This window comes from Amblyomma mixtum, chromosome 2, assembly GCF_055824585.1.
Source record: "Amblyomma mixtum isolate Tamu chromosome 2, ASM5582458v1, whole genome shotgun sequence".
Taxonomy (NCBI): Eukaryota; Metazoa; Arthropoda; class Arachnida; order Ixodida; family Ixodidae; genus Amblyomma; species Amblyomma mixtum.
This window is the reverse complement of record NC_143013.1, coordinates 111,743,465-111,769,793: the sequence shown is the minus strand read 5'-3', so window position 1 is coordinate 111,769,793 and position 26,329 is coordinate 111,743,465. Positions and strand designations below refer to the sequence as shown.

At 46.5% G+C, this 26,329-nt stretch overlaps 1 protein-coding gene across 1 annotated transcript; it reads right to left on the bottom strand.

Annotated features, from left to right (window-relative positions):
* Window positions 1-1,631: 1,631 nt before the first annotated feature.
* LOC149360582 (putative glutamate receptor) lies at window positions 1,632-26,030 on the bottom strand. The gene is made up of 6 exons (XM_089567877.1): window positions 25,977-26,030; window positions 23,465-23,568; window positions 20,137-20,227; window positions 15,655-15,816; window positions 2,920-3,058; window positions 1,632-1,882 (listed from the first exon to the last, which is right to left on the bottom strand). Exons 1-6 carry the CDS (start codon window positions 26,028-26,030, stop codon window positions 1,632-1,634), a joined length of 801 nt encoding a protein of 266 aa, XP_089424003.1.
* Between the last annotated feature and the right edge of the window lie 299 nt (window positions 26,031-26,329).

The window sequence follows — 26,329 nt, the reverse complement described above, 5'->3', positions numbered from 1 at the left end:
AAGTTCCATCCAACTTGATATCTTTTCATTCCTTATAAAATCCGGTTGGGAGAATGATTTGGTCCTGTTGAATTTGTTGAAAATTTGCGGAACCGACGCTACGCACGTTCGCTTACTTGAACCGCCATGTAGCGTTCTCCTTTGACTGGGACAAAAAAAATTGAATGCCTGTCACGCCAATTTAATGCGGAAAATAGCTCTCTTTTTCTCCTAACCCGCTGGGCTTGTTGATACCCGGCTATAAACTAGGCTTTCCTGGGACCCATCTTTCTGTTTATGCTCATTAAGTTAAGATAGCACCTGGCGCAAACATGGGCTCTCTGCACGGGGTAGTCACGTGCTCGTGTACACGTGGTCGGAACCCTGAAGTGTGCCCCCTGCACAGAAACACTTTGACTAGCGCCTCGACGACGACGACAAACTAGCTTTGCATGATCACATTGGCATCAGCAGCTACACCTCGCAAACAGTCGCCGTAAAACCAAAAAATGTGTCAATCGCCCGTCTCTGTCACACTCACGGACTGTCTTGAGCTTCTTGATCTACCTAACGTCTTAAAAATGGTTTGCCGGAGTGCATGAAAAGATACGCACCCGTTATACAGAAAACGAAGTCTATATCTCGGCGGATAGAGCTTACTCGCTCCTCGCGGGATGTGTTTATGCTGTTATAATGCTGCTTGGAAGCTCCTGCATGCACGTCATATTTATCATCATTAAAGTAACTAAATAGACTCCAAAACAGCGCCCTCGCACATTCACGTACCTACTTCCCTTACCTACTTTAACTTCTGCTTCCCGCCTCCAGCTACCGTATCTCTGGAACTCTTGGATATCGCACTTCATTCCACCCCCCCCCCCCCCCCCCCCCGTTTTCCTTTAGCTGTTCCTACACACACTTCGCTTTTTTTCATTGTTATTTTCAGCCCATGTTTTTGTTTTTGCACGCATGTTTTTTGCGGTCGACCAAACCGGCTATACAATGCCACCTGTACCAGCTGTCTATTCGGGGAGACAGAGCCCTTCAAGCCCACATTTTGCTGTATCTGCACGATCCACACCATGGGATTCTTTTTCTGAGTTAGGTGTGCTGATGAAATTAGAAAGTTTGCGGGCATACGGTTGCCACACCTGGCAAAAGACACGGTTAATTTGAGAGACACGAGAGAGGTCTTTGCCCAGCAGAAGCATAGTCCTGATGACGATTATATGTTAACCGTCTTTAGCAGCCACTCTTCCTGGACAACATTTTCAAATTCACGCTCCACATCTTGACATCCTTCCCTCTTCACACCCTCCTTCCCCTAACCACGGTTTATGCCTCGGAGTAAAGCCCTATTTAAACACGTCAAATGATAAAAGCTTTACCCGGAACAACGCAAGCGCTCTTTTCGAAACGTTCGCTAGCATCCGCACACTTCTCCCTCCCATGCTCTCTTTGCTTTGTGAAGAAACATATATCTCCGTGCCGTCTCTCAGCCACGCCTTGACCATAGTCCTTTCTGCCTCCTGATTTCAAGTACGAGCTCAAAAATTCATGTTTTCTCCCTGACCCACTCCACACATGTCCTGCCCTCGATTTAATTTCCTATTTATGCACTCCCGCGAGTAAATTGGTGCTGATATTTTATGTCAAGCACTCGCGCTGTGGTGGACAGTGGCCAACGAAGCACAGGCGCACATTACCCGGAAGCGCTCCTCGAAGGTGGTGCCCCGTATTATGACAGGCAGTACTTCCTTGCGTTCCAAGATGCTGCGCACGGTGTCCATGCGCGGGCTCGGGTCCTTCATCGTCAGGCTGGCTTTCATATGTCCCATGAAGCCCGCGGCCAGCACAAAAACTGCCAGCCACCAGGTTCCGATGAGCCAGCGCTTGGCGGAGCCTATGGTGATACGTCCAGTGGCTGCACAAAGGTGCCCCATCCGACGAATGTGGTTTAATTAGCACTTGGAGCATTCCCCAGGACGAACGCCACTTTATTTCGCGGCAGTTACCTGTATGGGGTACTTTCTAAGAAGCATTTTCAGTTCAGGAATATCGCTTGCGCTATTCAGACGTCTACAGAACAGAAAGGCCCAAAAAGCTTCAGTCATATGATTGCACGGGTCTCATCGAATGGGCATTTTGATTGCATATGTGGCACTTTACTCTCCTGCATAGTTGTAAATGCAAATGTCCGGTGAATAAGGATTCGTTATTAAGCATTCTTAGGATCAATCCCATGGATCTTGTGCAGGTTACGTTCTGCAGTCAATTCCTTTTGGTAATGTGCCACATAAGGCACAAATAAAGATTCGCGTTTCCTGTCCAAATGGGATTTGGCCATTAAATTTATTTCAGGCTTCGTCCACTTTGGGTCCAGGGAGTTGTCAACGAGAGCTTTTTTCTTTTCATAGGCCTCATGACAACGTACGCAAGAGGTACTCTTGAAGCGCACACTTCATTTTATTCATGATTTTCATTATAATTCTCATTTTTGCAGCCCCAGTAAATGTGCCCTTCCCTGCGCATTTTCCTTTTTTTGAAAAATGGTTTATGTTTTATGCGATTTAGCGTCCTAAAGCAACTAAGAGTATCAGGGACACCGTAGGGAAGGTCTCCGCGTAATTTCTACCACCAGGAGTTCTAGAACGTGCACTGACATTGCACAGTGCACGGGCCTCGGGAATTTTGCCTCCATCGAAATTCGACCGCCATGGTCGGGATCGAACCCGCGTCTTTCGGATCAGCGGCCGAGTGCCATAAACACTGAGCCACCGCGGCGGCCTCTTTTATTTGAAAAGGCACTGTTGGTCCTTATTATATGGCTTTAGCGAGATTTCTATGCATCACGCAATATCCATGAGGTGTGCTAAGCAAAATGGTGCGATTCGCTGTCCACTGTGTCGTGCTGGTGCATAATATCTGGGAAACCTGTACCTTCCATGAGAAATATGCCGAAGAGGTCGAGGAACGCAAAGTAGTAGGAGGAAGCCAGATGAGAACACCGGTATCTTGCGTCAATAAGGCCCACGAAAAAACTGACGAACAGCATCGCCGAGAAGAGGCCGATCCACACCTGTGGCAGAGAAAATTGTCACTGTCTTCGTGGTTGATATATGTTAAAAAGACATAAAGCATGACGAATAGCGAAATATCCAGACAGTTCTTTCATCTCCGTAAGAAGTGCCGGTAATTAGGCTGGGGCCACCTTGGTCCCAGACAATTTCGTTGAACAACATTTTAAAAAATGGCACAATTCGAGAAAAAAGTAGCCAAAATTAGAAGTTCAATTTACTATTAGCGTAAGATTTATAGATGAATAGAACTGAAGCGATACTATCAATGCAATGTAAAGGTGTTTATTCGAAGTGCATACCGGCGGGTATGCACTTCGTCACGACGGACACGCTCAAAGACATCACTCAGGATCCCGACAGCACTTCGTCTACAACTTCGCTGCGCAGCTTGAGAAGCTGCCGGCCGGTCCCATTACAGTTACTTTCCGGCAGAATAAGGAGGCATCCTGGCGACTTACGGGGAGGAAAGACTGGGCAGATTATAATAAGGGTTGAGGCCCTGTACGGGCACAGCTTCGAGCCCAGCCGACGGCGGTTCGAAGAAGGGTCGAGTGGCTAGACTATGTATTCCAAGAAAAAAGTTTGTTCCAGAACGCAGTATGTCCGTGACAGCGAGAAAGCAGTTTTGTGGGGAGGCTGGGAGTATAGAGAGGCACCAAGAAGCAAACGAGTGCACCGGAAAGATTTGATGCGGGAGTGTCCGAGGTATCCCGATGGTGCTTTTGGTGCCACTGGAGCTGTGTGGTGAAAGAGAGTGCAACTTGCCAACATTATTCGGCATACAGGTGAGCTTAGACAAGTGATGTGGTCTCGGAAGGCTCAGCGCGATAGGGAAGCATGAGGTCCGTTGTAGACATAGGCTTCCGGACATATAAGAGAAAGGCAGGAGTAAAACCCTGTCGTGTCTATGGCCCCATTAGAAGCGTACGTGACTAAAGGAAGTTCTTGCTACTAGTTGGAGAGGGCGCTATCAACTTGTATAGCGAGCGTGTCACTGAAGGTAAGATTGATGAGTGGGATGAATGATTTTTCAATGCTTTCACCGAGAGGAAATTAAGGCCGTGGTCACTGAGCAGTTATTTGGGTGCGCCGTAACGAAGAAGAAGACTGTGTAGGATGAATGAAGCAACGCGAGCGCTACCAGACGGTAAAGCCGACGTTTCAATGTACCGTGTGGGATGGTCGACGGTCGCGATTACCCAGCGGTTTTTAGCAGAAGTGGTTGAAAGCGAGCCATAAAATTCAATACCGACGCGGTCAAAGGGTCGGTCAGGGCCGGGCAACGATTACAACGGAGCGGCGTCGTGGCGGGGAGGATTCTTGCGACGTTGGCAGGGTGTACATGACCTAATGCACTGACGTATGAAGCGGTATGAAGGCAGTATGACGTATGAAGAAGCATGCGAACATAGGTTTCGAGCACTCCGGCGGGGCCGCATTGTGGTTCTGCGTGGAAAAAGGCACGTGTGGCAGCAGGGAGGTGTCGAGAGATCACCAACAGCCACTTCCGCTCGTTGGAGAAGTAGTTACGGCGGTATAAGAAGCCATCACGAACGATTCGTGGCGAAGGGTCCAGAACAAAGTATTCGGTGAGGGATTAGACAAGGAGGTGAGGAGCGACGTGATCCAAGGTTCCTTCGTGTGTTCGGAGAGCATATCAGGAATGTCGAATGACGAGAAATTGTAGGTACATTCGAAGGCCGAGGTTGAATCGCATGGGAGCGGGAAACGGGAAAGGAAGTCGGCGTTAGGGTGCTTTCATTGCAAGCGATAAAGGAGCTCCTAAAGACGCAAAGCCCAGCGAGCGAACCGGCCAAAGGGAACTTAAAGGGAGCACAGTCAGCAGAGGTAAGGATGACCAGTGGCGACACAGAACAGCCGGCCGCAAACCTCAGGGCCGAACACGACGCCCAATGATGACAAGACGTTCTCCAATGTGGCGGGGGATTGCATCGACCGAATGTCATCACATTAAATTCATACAAGCCGTCCGTGGTCCAAAAGGCGGTTATCTACCGGTCAGCAGCAGCCATCCTGAGTTGCCAGTAGCCGGAGCGAAAGTCTAAGGAAGAAAAACACTCCGCTACCTGCAAGCAATCGAGTGCGTCATTGATTCAGGATAGAGGATAAACATCCTTGCGAGTGATCTCGTTGAGACGGCGGTAATCCACACAAAACCTGAAGGAGCCATATTGTTTCGTCACCAGGACAACATGAGGGGCCCAAGCGCTATGAGAGCTCTCTGTAAAGCAGCGCTAAAGGATGGCGTCGACATTGTCACGGATGACGCGGGGCTCAGTGGGCGAGACGCGGGTCGGTCGCTGGCGCAAGGGGGCGTGCGTACCGGTGCCATTTTCGTGAGAGACGGCAAACGCGCGGCCCAAGGAAGGCTGGAAAAGGTCGAAGGAAGTGCGAAAGCGTTGGAGAAGTGTCAAGAGCTGGTCACGATGAGCGGGCGGAAGCTCGGTCGGTCGCGATGGTACTATGAAAGACGCCGACAGGACGCGAATCGAGCGAAGTCGCACAACGGGAAAGGGCCGCAACCTAACCTTGGGATAGGCACGATGACCGGAGAACTCGTAAGCAAGAGCAGGGTCAATTTCTTGAACAGAGCCGAGGCCTTCACCACCAAAAGTAGACGCCGGGCAAGAAAATTGGCTGGAGGCATAGATGACACAATTCCCTAAGGAAATTGTGAGAAAGGAGAAAGGAAGCAGAAGAGAGTGATGGCGGTTGGCGGCTGCGGTGGGTGTGAAGAGAACAGGGCTGCTGAGTCCAGAGTTAGGTCAGGGGGGAACGAGGGCAGAAGAGAATGGAGCTATATCATTGTCGGCAGCTACGAGAAGCTTAGTGGAGCGCACAGGCAACGTTACACACAGTAGAAAGCGCAAGTTTAGCACGGGCACAATCCCTGCGCGATGGGTAGAGAGGAAGTCGCAGCCAAGTATGACATCGCGACAGCAGGCGTTGAGCGCCAGAAACTGTAAAGTATAGGCGAAGTCGTTGATAGGAACTCGGACCGTGCAGGTTGCGTTGGGGTGGATGCACTGAGAGTTGGCAGCCCGGAGCGAAAAGTAAGCTAGAGGCGTCGTTACCTTATGGATTTTCCTGCGAAGGGCCTCATTAATCACCGAAACGGCAGCACCCGTGCCAACGAGCGCGAGAACGGGGATGCCTTCATTAATAAGTACTTCTATCACGTTACCAGGAGGAAGACTTAACGAGATCGTGAAACACGCAGTTCTTGCCTCCGAACTGCGGCATTAAGTCTTCCTCCGCACGGGAAGGAAGACAAGAAGACTTAAGAAGGAAGTCTTCATTGCATGAAGCATCTGAGCATGCCCCAATCTCTTCGGGGAGCCACTTTGGCAGCGAGGCAGACGACGCCGGGGGTGGACAAACGCCTTATTCCTTTTGCTCGCACGGGCGGTGGCAGGAGAAGATTGTGATATTTTCCTGTAGACAGAAGACGACGACATTATCAGGGCCACGCATCCTTCCGAGTAGCCTGATTCCAGGGGTGCTACTTGACTCCTTTCCCCTCAAGACTTCAGCTGCATCCAGCTTGTTGGACACTTGCGAAGAAATTGTTGTCCCTATCGAGGGACCTAGGCAGGAGACAAACTACAACGAGCAGTGGTTTGTGTGCTACGCGGCTCTTTTTGGAGCTCTCTTGCCTCCATCGTTTTCCTCTTCTCATATTGATCCTAGTTTGACCTTCAGGTAAATACTTCGTACAAAGTTTTTCCTATCTTCTTCGTAACCACGCTTTCGACTTCCTCGTCCCTTCCCCTTGGCAACCACGCTTCCTGGATCCCAACAGCGTGCATGCGCAAGATTTATTCATTTTTAAACGTTGCTTCACCTCCAGTCACCAGGTGCGTTCAATTGCACTTGAAATCGCTAAGACCTACGGTTTCGTATACCCGGCTGCATTTTGCGCCATGCAGGACATCCATTCGAATATAATTGTTGCTTCCCTTCAAGTCTTTTTTTTCGGCTTCTTCCTTTTTCTAACCCAGTTGCCTGTCCATTCTCCAAGAGTGCCTGGAAACTATTTTTTAGGCGGCTCTTTTTCTTGTATCAATTTATCTCATATTGTTTTGGTATCGTTTTTGTGCATGGAGAAAATATAGCGGTACTTCGCGAGAAATTTTAAGGCATTTTCAAAAATAGACTGTTAAGCTGAAACAATAATTCTTAGCAATTCTTAATAATAATAATAAAGAATAGTGCTCTCCTGCAGCGGCCAGCGCAGCTTATCTGTTCGCGCGGCCGTGGGTTCGAAACCCAAATGTGGCAATATTTATTTTATTGCTGGACTCTCATGGTCAGGCACACCACAAGATTCTTGGTTGTGTTTGACCCTGTACAGTAGTGGTTTATAACTTAAAGAAATGCCGGTTGCCGACGCCTCATTATAGTGGGGGCATAAGTCGGGTAGAATGCCAGCTTGTTGACGGGTCTAGTGGGCTCCTCTTAGCACTAAGCCCAAGGAAACCACACCAGACGCTTCCCTATGACCACCCCCTAGAGCGCAATTGGATCTGCCATTCCCGAACCACTAGGACAAACTCGTGCCGCACCGCTGGATCTGAGCGAAAGGTTGCGCGTTCTGGGCACTTCTGTCTTCGATATTACGTTCACAGAGGTCTAGTACCTCGAAGAGGGCGAAAAAGGCTTCGATGTTGTTCTCATACCGAGGGTAGGCCAGGCATTTAAAATCGTGATACGTGGACACTCTTGCAGCTCTTGAGGCTCATAATGAAATGTCTACTGTTTGTTTTCGAAATGCGCATATGATGGAGAATTCCTAAGTAATCTGCAAATCGCTGATGGCATTGCCTTGCTAAGTCAGTCAGAAGATGAACTGCAAAGCATGGTAAACAAGTTAGGCAGGCAGAGGAAAACGGTAGGTCTTAAAATGAACGTGCAGACAACCAAAGTAATACTCGACAGTCTAAAAATCGAACACCAGTTCGCAATTGGTACCGGGCGCCTGAAGGGGTAAGGGAATTCTACTTAAGACAGGTAGTGACCGATGAGTTGGATCATGAATAGCTAGAAGAAAAAGAATGGGGTGCAGCGCATATGGCAGGTTCTCTCCGATCGTGAATAGCTGTTAACCACGATTCCTCAAGAGAAAGTATACAACTTTTGTTTCTTACCGGTACACACCTATGGTATAGAAACGTGGAGGCTAACGAAAAGGGCTGAGCTTATTGTTAGGGACAACGGAGCGAGATATTGGAAGAAATATGATAGGTCTATCGTTAATAGGCCGGAAGCAGATGGAGTAAGTAGGGAACAGACGCGGGTTAATTGCATCTTTGTTGAAATTAAGACGAAGAAATGGGCTTGAGCAGGGCGTGTAATGCGAAGGCAAGGTAACTGCTGGTCCTTAAGACTAACGAGTGAATTCTAAGAGAAGGCAAGTGCAGTAGTGGGCGGCAGAAAGTTAAATGGGCGGATGTCATTAAGACGTTTGCAGGGATACTGTGGCTGCAGCTCGTACAGCGTTATTATACAGGGTTATTATAAGAGGTACGGAAAAGGTCGTTGCCGTGCAGTGGGCGTAGTCAGGCTGATGATATAATATTGTCAAAGGCATGTGCTTCTTTGCAAGAGGGTCGAACTTTATCCTAGCTACAAAAATCTGACGAATATACTATCGCTCCTTTATCTATTTTTGACTGTGAAAGTTGTTTTATCAGACGAGGACGCACGGGTTATAAATTGTTCGTTCGTTTACTAGTGACATGGTTCTATATGCGTTAATACCTGACTTCTTTTTCACGTTTTTTGCTTTTTTTTTGTCATTCCTAAAGCTGAAAAAAAAAACGAACTGGGGCCTATTCCACGTCTTATGCTTAGAAATGTTTTGGAAAATAAGAAAAAGAAGGGAGCAGAGAATTGAGCTGTTAGCATGATGTGAGCTAGCCATTATTCCTTTTGTCTTACAGCACTATTATCACTTGTTTTACACAGGCTGTTTCTTTATCCTCCAGCTTATACTGTCCTTCTGTAAAACTGAAAGGCAGCCTCTTCTAAGTGTGGCTGCCAAAAAATTGAACAATAAAACTCGCTCTTTTGCACATGGACACAGTCTTCCATTTCAAATAAAACTAAAAGCACGCGAAGGTTTTGTGTCTAAAGCAGAAACTTTGCATCAAGACAGATCGTGAGGTGACCACAAGCTTAGCATCATACACGTGGACGGTAGTGCATCATTATCACTAAGGACTTGGAAAAGGAAGTGCAATCGTGAAAATACGCAATGAGCTAGAATGCATTTTTTGTCAGGGTGAATTTGGCGAAGAAATTCTCTAATTTTTCCACCATAAGGATTTCATTATTAGCTTTAGCAGGAAGGCACCGTAGTGTGCTATCGGGATTGTAAGGATTTTAAACGCGTTACCTGGAATCTGCGACAGCCCTTAGCTAGCGTTGCAAGCCTTGCATTGTATGCTCTTTTAATTGAAGAAGTCAAATTTTTCTTATATAAAATCGCGCAGATTAAGAAACCACGCAATTTAACCACATCTAAGTGATATCCCGCACTTCAAAACCAGCGACGTCTTCGTGCTTAGCCTAACGTTTGTTCAATGTTCGTTGACAGTTCAAAGTATGGGCTCTAACGAAGGTTGAAAATGTGGAGCGACTTTATGTGATAAAAAGTCTATTTTCGAAGAATATATAGCTAGAAAAGGAACTCACCTCTCCATTAATAAAAGGCGTATTCCTGAAAACGAAGAAAAATTTTACCAAGCGTTGAAAGTTTTCCACCAACGGCATGCCGTCTCACACCGTTGGGTTATAAGTGACGACATAGACCAGGGGCCGTATTCCGAAGGCTGCCTATTTTCAGTTTTTCATTTCACGGCCATTCAGATCCCTGTTAGTGGTCAGTCAGGCATATATGCTCGCGGGTTTGAAATATCTGTGACAAGCGACCCGACCATTGGGTTGTTCGCATCTGGACCTTACCAATAGCTGAAATTAGATGCAATATGCAGCCAGTGCTGAAGTGCGTCGCAGCATTATCAACAGAAGGCGACCGGATCTGAACACTGGCTGCCGTTGGCTGTGACCTGCAGCAGATGGTGGGTTCCGCTAGCCAACAACTCAAAGGCCTCGACGCTTGGCACAGACACTTGAAAGCCGCGGCTATATCTGAATGACCCGTGACAGAGGACCGAACTGAGTCGAAACGGGCAACGGGAAATTGAGTTTATAAATGGGGCCGCAGAGCTGGGCAGCATGCTTCAAACAACTAACTTTGAGGTCAGTATCCCATAACCACTACAATTGTGTTTTCAATGCTGATACAAGATAGAGAATCGACATCCGCTTCCGATACAGACACTCAATACTCTGTCATTGACGCATATAAATATCAATTAAAGAGCTAACTTTTACACAGCCGCTTATGCAAATGATGTAATCGATGCTTAGTGTATTCAGTTTAGTCCAGTGTCTTTGAAAAGCTTGAAACGAAACCAGCCGCACGGTTTTTTTTAAGCTTTGTTTAGGTGCCGCCGGATTCAGTAGAACTTAAGCATTTGCCTGAAGCCATGGTGACGTTGAAACGATTACGTCTATACGCTGCATGCAAAAGTTACTTTTTAAACCTAATGTTGTCCATGGGAAACGCTCAGAGTATTTCACTACGTGCGAAAAAATCTGAAACGCCTGCATATGTTTTTCATTTCTTACTTAATTCGTAGTGGCCCTTGTCTTCGCCCCTTGCTAAACGCTACCAGCCTTGTGTGCTTGAGTAAGCCAAGCAATTTTTTTTCTTAGCACTGTACATAACACATGTTTGAAGTTGGACATTCTGCACTAAAAGCTAGAAGTAAAACAACCAAAAATGAAGGGTCTCAAAGTTACACAGTGCTAATTTCGAAAAATACTGACGAAAGAAAACTGCGCTCCGTAGAAGGTTATAGGCCCATAAATTGGCAAATGTGGATTACATAATTTTTGCTAAAGTCTTATCAAATCGCCCGCAATTCGCAATGTCAGTACTCGTTGGATCTCACAAGACGTGTGAGATTCAATGTAATGTTCACACTGCGTGTACAATTCTTGAACATTCCTTCAGCTCTCATAAGCAGTTTGCTCAGCTTCAGATCGGCCTCGCGAAAGCATTTGACCGTGTTCGCAATTTATTTATGTTTTCACTTCTAGACCGAGCAAACGTGGGGCAGACTGTACTTAAGGGGGTACATCTTTGCTACAGCAACTGTTCAACATGATTAATTATTAACGGACAGCTTTCGAACCCCAGTGCCAATCCGCTCTTCCGTGAAGCATGACTGTCTGATGTCTCCTGTGTTTTTTTCTCTTTACCAGGAACCGCTTTGCTTGAGTGTTTTGCATAACAGTAACATCCATGGGTTCCCTGTTTTGGGTAATGAAGTAAAATTGCTACCATATGCTGATGATCTGGCATTTTTCTGCATGAGAAGCCGATTTGTTGCCCAAGATAGATCGGTTTGGCATCGTTTCTGGTGCTCAAATGAATCGCTCCAAACGTTCTGGTTTCGTTCATGGGGCTCTACTCCGCCCCTGTACGCTGGTCTTGTGTGCCTCCTAAATATTTTGGTGTTCCACTTCATGCCTTCAAATCAAGTGCGCATTACTAGAGAGAGCGGGTTCCGGCCATTGAGCTTTATGCTCAGACTTTTGTCCCGCATCAGCTTTCAATTTTTGGTTGAGCTCAGGTTTACAACACCTTTCTGGCAACAACAATTTATTACGTACTTCAGGTCGCCCACTGCGCCAGACATTACATCATGCGTTTCTATCGTATATTTGCGACGTTTATTTGGTCGTCTAAATTTGACCCCACGCGGCGTGATAACCTTTTCAAGCCTGTTTGTGCAAGAGGACTGGGTCTAGAGCGCCTGTGCGTGAGACAGTGTGTGAGACAGTTGTTTCGTGATTGTTCCGATCCGATTATTAGAACATTCTTGCAGGTTAACTTCATGAATCTACTTCCGAACTTAGCAGTTCCTTCAAATTCTACTGAGCGCCCCTGTTTACTAGGCTTTATGCAGAAAGCTTATGCCTCCGTGCCGTTTTTGACAATTCGGTTTTCGAACGAGTACTTATACTACGTTTCGCGCAAAACTCTCTACAGGCATTTGATAACTACGCTCTTCCCTCCCCCCTTGTATCGTGCTGTCTACTTTGGGCTCACGGATCATAACGTTTTAAAGCGAATGCTTAAAAGGCCAATTTCTCCTTGCACGAAAACATTTTTCTCTAACTTACACATCGAAACTCTACCTGACAACACGTGGCTTGATAGGAAAAACACTTTTGTGTCTTCTCTAAACTGCGGCTTGTGCGATGCGCCTGAAACAATTGAACAATGTTTTATAGTCTGCAAATGCGCGGTTTTGTTTTGGGAAGTGCTGGAGATGACACTACAGAAATATTTTCTCCTAAGCTCTTTACAGTGTGCGCTACCTCGTTTTTTCCCAACCTGACTCGAAAACCTATGATATGATTCTTCTTATTGGACTTCATAGCTTTTAAAACCGCGCATGCCAGACCGCAACGTTGAACCTGTTGTTTCGCCCAGAATTCATTTTAGCAGAATGTTGCTGCAGGTAACGGACGAGCAAGTTGCTGGGCTAGTTGGTACTGTTGCATCCTGCGAACTGTTGCAACCTGCGAACATCGGCTTCATGACTGTCTTCACGGGCAGGTGGGTCGGCTCCTCGCGGCGGGCTATCCTTTACCTCTCCTGATATCAGTTGCAGGCAGCATAAAGAAAAAACATTTGCCCACCCGGAAGGACGATTACCGCAGAAATGTTGTAGTTGTGCCCTATCTGCACAATGTTAGCCACAGTCTTAAGAAAGTTGGGAAACGCGCAGGCGTCGACGTGGTTTTTTCTGCGCCCAACAAGCTCGCCTCTCTCTGTGGGAGAGTTAACAACCAGCAAGTTCACCGTGGTTGTGGGCAAACGCACAGTAATCCCCATGTTCCTTGTGCCTCTGGTGTTGTGTACTCTGTGCCCTTATCCTGCGGGAAGGAATACATTGGTCAAACGGGAAGACGCATCGATGTCAGACTTCAAGAAAATAATAACAGTGTAGGTAGTATAGCCGTCACTGGAAATCTGGCCAAGCACTGTATAAAATGTGAAAGCAAAACTTGCGCCCCAATATTTGACCAATGTGCAATCATTGGGAAAGGACGAGATCGTACGTCGAGAGAAATAATTGAGGCTTGCCACATCCGTCGTGTGAAAGACCACTGTGTCAGCACATCTTCCATTAGTTTATCTCAGAAAGAATTGGATTTTCTGAGAACAGCAGGGCATGCGTTGTGAGTCTTTGCGTTGTTTGATTTTAGCCCATCATGTTTTTATTGTTTATTCCGGGTTTTTAATTGTGACATGGGGTTAGTTTTTATTCGTCGCAGGCCTTACTCCTCTTTTAGTTGCTTCGTGCTTTTAGCCTCCTTTTTTTGCCTCGTTTAAAAATTCATCTTCTGTGAGGCCTTAATGTGTTTGTTGATTGCCGGCCCTTCACACCTCGCAGCCTACCAGTTATTAATGTTTTTAAAGTGTTTTTTAATTATTCTTAACGATTTTATATGTTTTTAAATGCCATCATTTCCGTTATTGATTATCTGTAGCTTTTAGCCCCTTTTGGGCGACCTCATCTTTCATTACCGATCAACCGTTATTTCGCGCCTTCGCCCTATACACCCTCCGCTTCTCTTTATCGCCTTTCACCGCCACCACATTTACCAATATGTTTTATCTACTGACGTGACTGTCTTCTGGATTCCGGTGACCGAGCAACCCTTTTATCTATGTTGCACCCCCTCATGATTGCTATATATTCTCTGTATTTCGAAATAAAACTTCAGTTGATAGCCAGCGCCTGTGTTCGTCCTTCCTTGTTTCTTGTGTCCCCTCCTTTGCGCTGCTCCACCACGAGGCAACGGACACTTTGAAAGATTGGACTTTTTAACGGATTGGTTTCCTCTCCCGATGCGCTGCATAACATCGCCGCCGGCCTTTTAGTTCTGTTATGTTTTCTGTCAAGTTTGTGCCATGTAGCGCCTACCAAGGTGCTCTGTTGTTTTTTTTTTGCGTATACCCACACACACACACTCATATATATAGATAAGAAGGGGGTGCAGATCGGATGGATCCGGTAGAACATAAACGTAATTCGGTTGACACACGGTAGAAAAACAACTTTTACCGTTTACCGTGTGTCAATTTACCGTGTGTCAATAAAGTTGTTTTTCTACCGTGTGTCAACCGAATTACGTTTATGTTCTACCGGATCCATCCGATCTTCACCCCCTTCTTATATATATATATATATATATATAATCCTTTCTGTACGTAACCATGTAGAATAAATACAATGAAAGAAAAAAAAGTTCTCAAGGTCAAGGGGTTGCACGCCTTACTCAGGGCCCAAGGGGTAGGAGTCCGAGTCCTGTTTATATCAGGTTTATATTCATCGCAATTGGCTTTCTCTCTCACTAAGCGATAGTAGTGAAATGGAGTCATGACCCTGTCGACCAATGAGGAAGTGCATAGGGACTTCATCGCTGTTTTACTGTGGGATCGTTGTAGCATGCTTGAATTACACGCGCGTCATAATGTGCTTGTGATGGCAAAACGCTCTCGACCAACTCGAGTTTCTCGACTCGCCAACACCTCCGCCAGTTACTGCGCTAAACGCGAACCTTAACGCGATCGCGCTAATATAACCACCCTATTAAAATAGGCGGTACCCTTCTCTGTGGTTGCTATCGTTAGCACGTCGGCTAAAATAGCCTTCATGTATCAAGCATTAGTACCAGAGTTTTAAGGCGGAAGCCTTTAATGCCTGATCGTTGTAAGCAGAAGTTGTCGACAGAAATGTCACGCTTTTCAATTGGTCGAAATGGTCGTGACGTCACAGTGCGCGAATTTCAAACGGGGCAAATTGTACTTTAGCTAGTAACCATGTAACGAATTAAAGGGATGGTATAGCGATGCTCCGAATAAGTGGGACTGAGTTTACCTAATTAGTTAATTAACCAGTTATCCTAATTAACCTGTCTAGTCAGGCCATATAAATAAATAAAACTGAGTAGTAAATTCGTCGAGTTGAGGAATCGAACCACGATCTCCGGAGTGCGACACGAGCACGCTAACCACTCCGCCATGCCAGCTCGATGGTTCGGAATGAACAAAGGCGCGTTTAGTGAATCCTATGTCTTCGTTCGCTCCCATCTTACTCCCTTCCCTTACGGTGAGGTTCAGGCGTCCACCGAGATTTGCGAGACAGATACATTTCCTTTTCTCAAAAACCAATTTACCGACGAGCAAGGCGTAGAGCCACACGAGGGATGGCGTTCTGTGGACTCCCTGGCAGCACTGCAAGACGCTGTCGCGTTCCACTCTTAGAGGCAAAGCTTAACACCTCATCCACACATCAGTGAGACAAGCAGCAAAACGGCACTTAAGGCTTTCGCCTCACCGCACTTTAGGTCAACAAAGTGCCCCCCTGAATTTTTAAACAACAGGCGTCCAAGTTTCGCGATAATTTTTTCCGCCGGTTCTTACCTCTACGTCGAACGAGTTTACGTAGCCAAACACGTTGGCGACGTATGGCTCAGTTAGGCCGCCGCAGTGTATGCTTCCGGTGTAGAAGAACTGTGGTAGCGGATCCAGCGCCGATGATCGGTCATAGGACGGGGCGACGGGACCCACCAGCAAGTCAGACTCCTGCGCACCAGCATTGATCATCCCGTGGTCACGCATATGAGTGGTTATAGGACAGTGAAAAATTCATCTGAGCTGATAGTCTTGTCTTAAGGGCCTGTATTTGCACTAGCCATTGTGAGTTTCGCAGACCTCGAATACTCAAGTAAAATTGCGTCCTACTCGGTGGCTAACCGTCACTTAGTTCACGGAGGCTTTTGTGTACTGATAGCAAGTACAGCCGGCCAAATCTTTAGCTGGCGTGCGTGACGGCGGCTTTTTTCCGTGCTCCTGCAGCTTATGACGGAGCAAACTTGAGAAAGTATCTTATCTAAGCACAGGCTGACTAAGCCAGTGCTGAGTATTGAACTTTCCGCAAGTTTGCTTCCTCGTAAAGCGCAGGAACGCAGAAAAAGCGGCCGTCCCGCACGCTAGCTAACGATTTGGCCGGCTGTAGCTCATATTACAATTTCAATAAGGGAAATCTAATCACTGATGCCATTCGTAATTCAACTGCTTAAAGAGGCAGCAAGTCTGTATGCTTCCCTCTAACGCTCGCGATAGTGCCGGAAATATGCAGCGTCGTCTGGCGGCGATGTTTGGTTTGGGCACAAAGTTTAGAAGTTTGGCGTTCCCCCTCAGGTGTAGCTAGCTTTTTCCCTTTCAGAACCTTCCTTTAGCGCCCAAGAAAACGGAAAGAAAACGTCGGATCAGCTACACCCTGAAGCTGATCCGAAGCTCACGCGTCTGCCATGAACGGACTTTGAATGCTAGTTCTGCGGTAATGTACAGCCCCAGTCAAAGTATACAGCACAAGGGGTTTGCTTGCGAGGCTTGCAGCGAGCCTCGTGATGCATCCTCCGCGACCGTAATCTCTCGAAAAAGGAATGGCTTTGTGTTTTGAATAATCCCAATCTTTGGCCTGCTAGATGTTCTAGGGAGCCGCGCTGAAACGGTTAGAACCAAACCACTTGGACTGTAAATTTTTGACGGAGTCTGTACTGCCAGCTGCTGCTCCTCGGTTGTTCCCCTGTGCTGTTTGCGTCTTCTGAAGTCTATGGCGAGTGAGGTCCCTCTGTCAAAATTTCGCTGTAAAATTAGGAAACGCTTTAAATTCCTGCTCCAGCGAGTTCACTCGCCACACCGGCTCCGGTTAGCTGCCCAGGGTCGTCTTTCCTGGCCTCTTGGCGCCTGGAAAAGAGCTGCAGAAGTAGCAAATGGCTGGTTTCTTTCCTTTTTTTTGCTGTTATCCCCGGTGGACACGTCAAATATTGATGACTGTGACTAGTGCAGTGCCGTAGCCGGCTTGCGGCTTCATCCTTGTGCATTGCACTCTCGTTTCCTGCGCCACTCCAGGCTTCCCATCATTCCACATTCCCATTCTTCGGTGGAGAGTTCAACATGCGGAAGGGAAAACCAAAGGCGCGAACTTGGAGGCTGATAACGCACTTGTCTTCTTATATTGGGAGGCACGGCTGATGGCGCTCTGATTTAGTCTGCTTTAGGGGTAGAACGGCAATACCCGTTGGTGTGCTCGCTGGACACGTACGGGCATTGGTTTTAAACCATCGGCACATGGCCGATGCGGGCATATATCGCCCGCAGCAAACGCATCACCACGTGCCTTCATTGTCTACATCAGCCCCATTCGCAGAGCCGGTACCGATTGGCCGGCGCTTGCGTGATCTCTTTTATAATGGATCCCTTTTATAATGGAGTTGCAGTGACAGACACGCGGGATTGCTTACTTCAAATATGTTTCTTGGAAAGTTGCTGCAGCGGGAGTGTAAACTGAAAGGTACAAAGCTCATCTGTAATGCAGCGTGTACCACTAGAAAAAGTTGCAGCAAGCTGGACTTGGAGGTCTGCTCTTGTAGAGGATAGCCTGTGACAAAAGCCTTCTTCAAAGCCATTAATTTGCATGCAACCGTGTTTGAAATCAGTCCTCTCAAGAAAAAGTAGGACAGTAGGTAAAGGAAGAGAGAGAGTAGTGCCTGTTTAAATGTGGTGAGGCCCCTGCATTTTTTTTTTACTTTAATCCAATACATTAAGAAACGGCTCAAGTCACCCAGGCCTTAACATAATATACAGGTGAATATATATCTTCTTTAAAGTAGCTAGGCAATACACATTGGTTAACCAACACCAGGATGTGCTGAGCACGCCCTGCTTTACTCGTGTATTGTGATCTGTTAGGTAATAATGATGTGATATACTGCAATTGCACCTTTAGCACCTCTGAAATACATACGTCGCGCGTAACCTCACCGAACTGAAAGAAATATATTACAGTTCAGTACTTTCCATTCTGAAATGTGATATGCTCGCTTTGAGAGTTATATTAGTAGTATCGCCAGAATCATAAACTACTCTCATCAGTAGTGTTCATTCCAATGTCCTGTAGAACATACTCGCTACAATCACCCACGCTGCGTTTGCTCTGTTGTCTCATTTTAATCGAATTCTACCGTTCTAAACGGTTGGCTTCACTCCGCCATGCTTTCCTGCGTGCGCTACATTCTTCGTTGCGAGCTGACTCTCGAGCTGTCTCCCGCTCCCTTCCTCTAGCATGTAGCGCAGTTGGCGCAATCAATCACCTGTCCTGGAACCCTCCTCGGAAAGATGAACCATCGAGCTAGAGTTTACTGCGTGGGAACTGAAGCAGGCTACATTGAAGGGGCGCATGAAGAGGTGTTGAGTTCGCCAAAAGGAGTTCGCTAGTGCGAGGAACGGAAAGCATTTAAAAATCACGCCGACCAGGCGTGTTTCTTGGCCATCGCATTAGGCGTGAATCCAGGGAGGCATCGTTTACATCGTTTGTCCCCAAAACTGAAGAAGTGACGAAAACGTATTTTCTTTTCTCGATATCATAAAACCAACTTTAAAGAGAATATTCACGCTTTTGAATTAATGACCGTTGCGCAAACGGGTGCTATTTGAGACTGAAAATTACCACCAGCCGTTTCACTAATAATATATCTTGGGATATGAAGCTTATGAAGCACTGCAGCGTTTTTGTGCTACCGTTGCGAACACAGCATAGGTAACTTTGCAGCGATTGCTAAGAAAAAGAGCGCCTTGAAACGAAACCAGAAGGTGATGCCAATTGGGCTTTGCGATGTGGCACTTAGCCACATGAACAATACCTCGATACGAAACGCTATTTCCAGCCGACTTTCGGTTCGGTGCCGAGGGGAAAGGCTCATGGAATGTAGACTAATTTGCGAAGAATGCCTTCTTAAGGCACCTCAAAGGAACCGTCACCGAAATGAAGGCCAACATTTTATGGTTTATGGCAGTTTGAAGACCCAAGGCGACTCAGGCTATGAGGGGCGCCGTAGTGAGGGGTTCCGGAAATTTCGACCACCTGGAGTTCTTTAACGTGCACTGACATCGCACAGTACACGGGCCTCTCGAATTTTGCCTCAATCGGAATTCGACTGCCGCGGCCGGGATCGAAACCGCTGAGCGCCATAACCACTGAGCCACCACGGCAGCCCCAGGTGTAGAAAGAGTATTTCAGAATTTTGTCCTCGCTCCTAAGCAGACAACCTATTATTCCAACAGCCACTTTTTAGTGCATTCAACGACCGTTTTCAACGCAACTGTGAGACGTCTCACCAGAGTTTTTCCGACGGATATTAGCACATGCCAGCACACGTACTGCACCAAACTATATGTTCTCTCATTAGGAATTATTATAAACAAATCTTCCTTGCCAGGAAGCCCAAAATGTTCCTTAAAATAATGATAAAACCAATCACTACTGCTTTGTTTCCGAGTATTAAGCCTGTCTCGAGGGCGAAATAAGAAAACCTTCATTGATTGACCGTGAGTGTACACCTAAAGTATTCTCAAAATAAAATTAACCAGCTCATTTCTAGATAACGTTCACTTTTTGGGCAACTTTTCTTGAAGTACAGACACTTACAAACTACCTTACAAGAGTAAGAGTTTTTCTTGAACGCAAGGAGAACCGAAATTTTAGCAAGAAAATTTCAATCATATCAGCTTGTCATCAATCTTTAAAGCCTGCCGCAAAGCTAGTTTTTGGTTAATGGATTTCACTTTGAAAGGCATAAATAGGCAGCGGACTGTGCGTGAAAAAGGCAGGAAGGGCGGCATCTTGTAACAAGCTTAATTAAATAGCTTCAAGGGTTGAGCAAACAATTAGGGCATTTTTTTTTAAACCGTCGACCTTATATCTAAGCCAACCTTTTTGCCACGAACTGAACAACAGTCTTAATTGGTCCTGTATGCGCCGTGCAGTTTTTGCAACCCTTATATAAAGACAAATACGAAGGCTCAATGAGGGAGAAAGGCAAAACATAGAGGTATACCTACATTGCGGACCACCATGCCGAACTGGCCGATCCACCTCCCTTGGGCATCCCGCCCACCCCAGCTGTAGTCAGGCGGGAGCTTGGTCACGTACCTGCACACGGCAACGGTGTATGATGTGTTCGCACAATGCTACGTTTTAAGGCTTCAAATCCATTTAGCGGCTGCGCTCTGATAAATAGGCAAAAGACGACTGGGAACTGGGCGAAGTAGTAGGATGCAATGAAGCGGTTTTCCAAAGATTTTCTGGTTGGAGGGTGGTCAATTTGGCGCAAAGGAGCGGGAGCGAAGATCGTGTTGCCGGGAGTAGCGCCGTAACACTGCGTGACACGGCTCTTTAAAATCATCTCTCCCCAGCGGTGACTCCCGCCAGCTTGGAAGTGGCTCAGATATCAATGTTGCGTCCATGTGCGCCTCAGCTTGGGACTAACAAAGCACAAAGCTATTAAGAGAGGGCGCATAAAAGCTAACTGATGGTGTTGATGGAAACGAAGTAGTCCAGGAAGCGCACACTTTCGCGGCTGAGTAGTGCCGCGGATATTATGGTTGAGTATAGCTGCAGCGTTGGGCCTTGGTTTGTCTGCGCGTGGGGTCTGTCGCTTTCACCGCGGGTCAACGAGGTAGGCAGGAGAAGGGCTGCGTGCCGTACTGTGGCCTGACGTGACCTTCCCGAGAACCGCTTCAAATATGCTTCTGGCATGCCGGAGCATTTTGTTTAGGAAAAGGCTCCATAGCTGAAATAAATAGGAGATAGTATTCCGACTGCTTAAGAGTTACGTTTCGTATGCTAAGTAATCAGTAACTGCAGCCTGCTTTATTTTGTCTTGCTCTCAGCTTTCTTTGCACTGTAGGAAAACTATAATAAGGGATCTGCAATGCACAACCCTTTCATTGCTTCAAAGAAAAACTGCGCAGATATATCTTCATCCGACCTTTCTGCACGTTTTTCTCTGCAAAAGCGCTGAATTTTAGTTGCCATTCTAATGCTGCCGTGCACAGATAATAATTTAATGTGATAGCCATACAGCCAGTGTTCCTAGCGCCACTGCTTTAAAATGAAGCAGCTACCAGCTAATAGTAGCAGGATGAAATGATGGTGACGTCATTACGGAAGCGAAAAGAGATTACTCCAAAATGAATGTCCAAGAGTGCCCTGTGAAATTGTTATATTTTCCTACTAAGTTTGCGCAAAATAATCGGAAGCTTAACCACGAATTACTGGGTATGAGTTGGCTTCGAGCTTCATTGGACCCTTTTCAGTAATGATTAGAACACGCAGACCTATTCTTGCATATGTCGACTTTTCAAGTTTGCAATAATAAACTCATAACTCTTTAGCGTTCGTAGGTTTACATTCCCTTAACTATTCGAAAATCAGTATTATATAAAATAAAAGATGCCTATTACTAAGATATCCCTCACAAGCAACCTTCATGTGCTTCAAAAGACGCTCATAAGCGCCATCTTTTTATGGAAACAACTGTCAGCATTTCGATGACGCCTTTGTTTTTAAAATAGCTCACCAACTAGCGGCTCCCAGCTTCCTTTGCCCCATTTGAGTTCATAACGCACGACATCTGGAAGTTCGCATTGTCTGTGCGAACACAGAATAATTCCCAACATTTTTCAAATGCGCTCTGTCACACTGCAAGTACCGGAAGAATAAGCACCGAAATGAGAACAATGAGAGCATTTTGGCAAGTGTCGACTTCCGAGAACAATGAGGCTGTTGATCAGCACAAGATGAATGAATTGAAATGCGTTGACCGTATAAGTTTCTCAGCCGAAAAATTTTTTAAAGCGAAAGCTGTACTAGCCTTGTCGAGCCAAGGCCATCGGCTCGGCACATTTCACCGTCAAGCCTAGGAGTAGTGGTGTGTCAGCCACGTGATGTACCACGTGACTGGCTGCTCCAAACCGGCTATACCCTCCATCCCCAACCCAACCCGGGAGGACTGGGAGGCGACCCTGCTCGGCTGTCACGACTTACAGGCCCAACAGGCCTCAGTCGGGCGCGCCCGGGCGGCGGCCACCGCCACTGGGGTCCCATACTAGGAACCTCCACCTAGTGTTTGTAAGGATCGGTCCCTTACGGGCTGATCCAAACATACCTCCTGTCCCTTCTTAATAAATGTTTTCACCACCAACACCGCCACTCCATCCAACGCCGCCTCGCCAGCTGTGTCCACGTGACTAACCCCATGACTCGTCGTTCGCTTGAAAGGGAAACGGCGCCGATCTCGCGAGCATACACACTGCGGCCTCGCAGTTTCTGCCTATGATTGAAGCCAGTCGGCCAGGCCAGTCTACGCCGTCGGGATGGTCATGTAGACGACGGGCTGAGTCTGGTCATCCGGCTGACGGCAATCATGTTAAGTAATTAGCTAGAGGTAGAGGAGTTCCAAGCTTACGGCACATATCGAAAATAACGGAAGTGTCTACTGGCTCAGCAGCGGTTCAAGGATGCCGAAAGGCAGCAGGAAAGACTTTCTGAGGCAGCTGCTGCTGCGTCTGCTTCCGCCACGACTTCGGCTTGGGCGACGAAGAAAGAAGATGAGTCTCCGCCACGACTTCGGCTTGGGCGACGAAGAAAGAAGATGAGTCTAAGCTGGCTTAACAACACAGCATAACCACGCATAACAAAGCTTGCGGTTCCATAACCGGGCTTTTTTCACTATTTCTATTATTCGAAGCAATGCATTCTTTATTTGAAGTTCTTAATTTCTTTCTTTCTGTCTTTTAGATACAGAGGAGGAGCAGGAAAAGTTGTCAGATAGAACTAGACAAAACCGCATCCCCCTTTTTCTTGGCTGCGGCTTAACTGCAATGTTTTTAAAACAAAGACAATAGCGCCGTGTGATAACAGGAACACAATAATACAAAGATTAAAACTTCATCACTGCACAAGGACAAGAGAAAAAAAAACTAAGTTATGCAATAGTTACACGATATTTACATTCCGTAAACATAGTTACCAGTGGAAAAAAAACTAAAAACGCAAACCTACATTTTTGCGTCCATGACACGTAAATCACTCCTTCAGGAACTGCATATGTATCTATATGTATATGTTCACATGTATCTAACAGGGAATGAAGACAAAATTGCGAACATTCTTTAATTTAATTTATTCAAGTTTTGGGCTTCATCATAGCTTAATCACAGCTTAAGTTGGCTTAACTTGCAATATATCTCCACGATATATTTGAGTTTGTCTTCACATTGATAATGTGTGCTCTCTTGGTGCAAGACATAAGAATGATAAACACACAGTGTGGCAGCTGGCGCTGCTTTGTGGGTGCCATGAACAACAGAACGGGAGAGTCCTTACTTGAATCGCATTGCCTCGACGAGCAGGTCAAGCACGAATCCCGCTATGCCTTCAAACTTCGGACTGCCGTCGGCCTGCATCACCACGGTCGACATGGGTGGCATCTGTGGGCAGGAAGGCAGCAGGTGAAAAAACCATAGCAGGCCTATGCTCCTCGTGATATAAGTCACAGTGGGCGATCTACTCTTTTTCTTTCATGAAGGCTTCCCGTAGCAAGTTTATCTGCTGACAATTCTATAAGCTGGAATTAAGACGTATTTTCTCATGTACTATGACGCAGCTGGACACGAAAGTCAGCTTGAATTGTCTTCCCTTTGAAACTGCCCCCATAGACTTCATTCTGAAAATGGTGAAGGTGGAAAGTACGTTACAATCGTGCAAAATGTGCAGCTACGCTTTGTCAGAGGGCCGCAATAAATGAAGACAGCAACCAACAAGCGAGGCCAGCGATGCCACCGGTCATATATTATGTGTCACTCCAACAGTACCAAAACAAGCCATCTGGGATGAACGGCCTTCCCAACGGTGGAGGAATGGCTAACGTCCTACCACCTGCAAAGCACCCACAATATGTGAGATGTGAAAGTGGTGCGCATTAACAGCGCCTTCAATCTGACCGGCCCAACAAACTAGGGGTACGGAAACCACGAGGCAAGCCGCGGCGGTGCTTCCACGGCTATGGTGTTCGGCGGTGGAATCGGATCGTGGCTACGGCAGACCACCTCGAATGAACAGAAATTGAAACACCTCCGTGTGATCTGCAATTGCAGGTCTAAAAAGGGACCCCGAGTGGTCGAAATTAATCTCGAGGCCTCTAGTAGGTCGTTCCTAATAACCCACCATGATGTCTCTGGAAATGAAAAGCGACAAATAACTGCATACTCGTCCACTCCACACTATTTCACTCCCTTCTCCGTGTCTTTTGTCACTATGTGATTCCGAGGATAACACTCAGCGAGATAGCACCGTGTATTTTTATTCCTGATGGCCAATTACTATTAACCACGAAGTGAACGTCAGAACTTTTCCCACTTCAAACGGAACGACGCAAATGTATATTCGGTCATCCTGCTGTGCGAGCTCTTCGCGCCGAACACTTCGGCCCTTGGTCACAAAAGTGGAACGCAAATATGAAGCTTACTTCAAAGAAGTTAGCATGAAAGAGGGAATGACCTTAATATATTAAAAGCTCACTTGATGCAGCACGTATAATAAAGCTTTGAAATTGAAGCAGTTCAGACGCTCCTGTCGACTGAACTGGGCACTGTTGCCCACCTTATAAGCCGGTGTTAGAGCTACGATAAACTGCACGACCAGGGCTATTCGCTCTCTAACACCACGCGCAGAACTAATTACTTCAGATTTCTGCTAATTAATTCTCAGATAAACAATTCTGTTTTGCGTGTCGAAGACCTCGATCATGCTTTGGAAATCTTCCCTTTGGTTACTCAGCAAGGCGATGTCATCGGCTAATGGCCGGTAACTAAGGTATTTCACATGTACTTTTATCCGCAAGTATTCTCGGTCCAGCTCATTGAGGCAGCTCTTTCAGCACAGTGGCTCCTTCGCTGACACTCTTCTTGATTGATAAGTTATCACTTTTGCTGTGAACAAATATGGTTGCTATGGAACAGATATATTTTGCTCGACCCTACAATTTGGATCTTCTACGCCCATGGTACGCAATGTCTAAATGACTATGTGTGGCTTCGACTGAGTCAAATGGTTTCTCGTCATGAGAGAAGCCAACAGCCACAGAAACCAACACAGGGAATTTTATTTATATTTATTTATTTTGTGGGGTTGATAAATGGACAATACTACTGAATATATTATCGTTTAAATATAATTGATTAGAAAACCAGAAGAAAACACAACCACCTGCCGCCGGTGTGAACCGAACCCACGACCTCCGAATTATGCGTCCGGTGCTCGACCAACTGAGCTATGGCGACGGCTGTAAGATCTTCTGCTTTCGGGGTATTTATGTTTACAAGCGATCTAACCTTGAGAGTGTTCATAAGTGCCACCCACGTGCATAAGCGGCGGACGTAGTACGTCTTGAGTTACCGCTGGTGCGACGTGGAACGTCTTCGAACGTCGAGGGTGGAAGCTGTGCGATAACCCTCATACTCCCTCACACACATTCTCACCCTGCTTCCACTCTCGACGTTCGATGATGTTCCAGTATTTACAATTTCAACCCCCCTAAATTACATGTTTTCTGCAAGTGGGTACTGAAAACGGCCATGTAAATTTAAAGTCAAGGCAGTCTCTCCCCACTCTTACATTTATCTTGGAAAAGCTAATACGAGGGCAGGCTTCATGTGAGTTACGTGTGCTAACAATGAAATGCGTGAGTAACTGACAATTTGCTGGTTGGATTTTCGTGCTAATTGAGTTTTAAAAAATATGCGGCATCACATTTTTCAATCTTCGACCCAAAACACAAGCTCATTTTTACGAGTTATGTGCGAAGAAATAAGTCTGGTTAAACATGGATAGTACTTACATGGTGTCCGGTAATTCTGAGGGTGACATTCTGGAAGTTCTCGCGTGAGGGCATTTCGGTCGGGACGAGGTGAGCGGCAAGAGACGAATCTGTGAAACAAGGCATAAACAAATTACGGTTATCAATAAGAAATGAACAGCTATACCCTCTAGCTAAAGAGGAGATGTGGGGCAGTGGCTGGTGTGCCTGGCTTCTGGAAGGTGGAGGCCTCATTCTCCGAGATTCGCAAAGATGAGGCCGTAATTTGCTCCAAACGGCACCACTAGTGCTGTCGCAGTACAGCACGAAAGTACCTTAAGATAATTTTGTTCCGATGAAAGAATCAAATCAAACGCACGCCCCGCTTCACGGCT

Coding starts and splice junctions, on each gene's coding strand:
- LOC149360582 (XM_089567877.1), bottom strand. CDS start 26,030: ATGCCCTCACGCGAGAACTTCCAGAATGTCACCCTCAGAATTACCGGA. Junction 23,569..25,976: donor TCAGAATTACCGGACACCAT/GTAAGTACTATC, acceptor TCCTGCCCACAG/ATGCCACCCATGTCGACCGT. Junction 1,883..2,919: donor CGGCATATTTCTCATGGAAG/GTACAGGTTTCC, acceptor GTATCACCATAG/GCTCCGCCAAGCGCTGGCTC.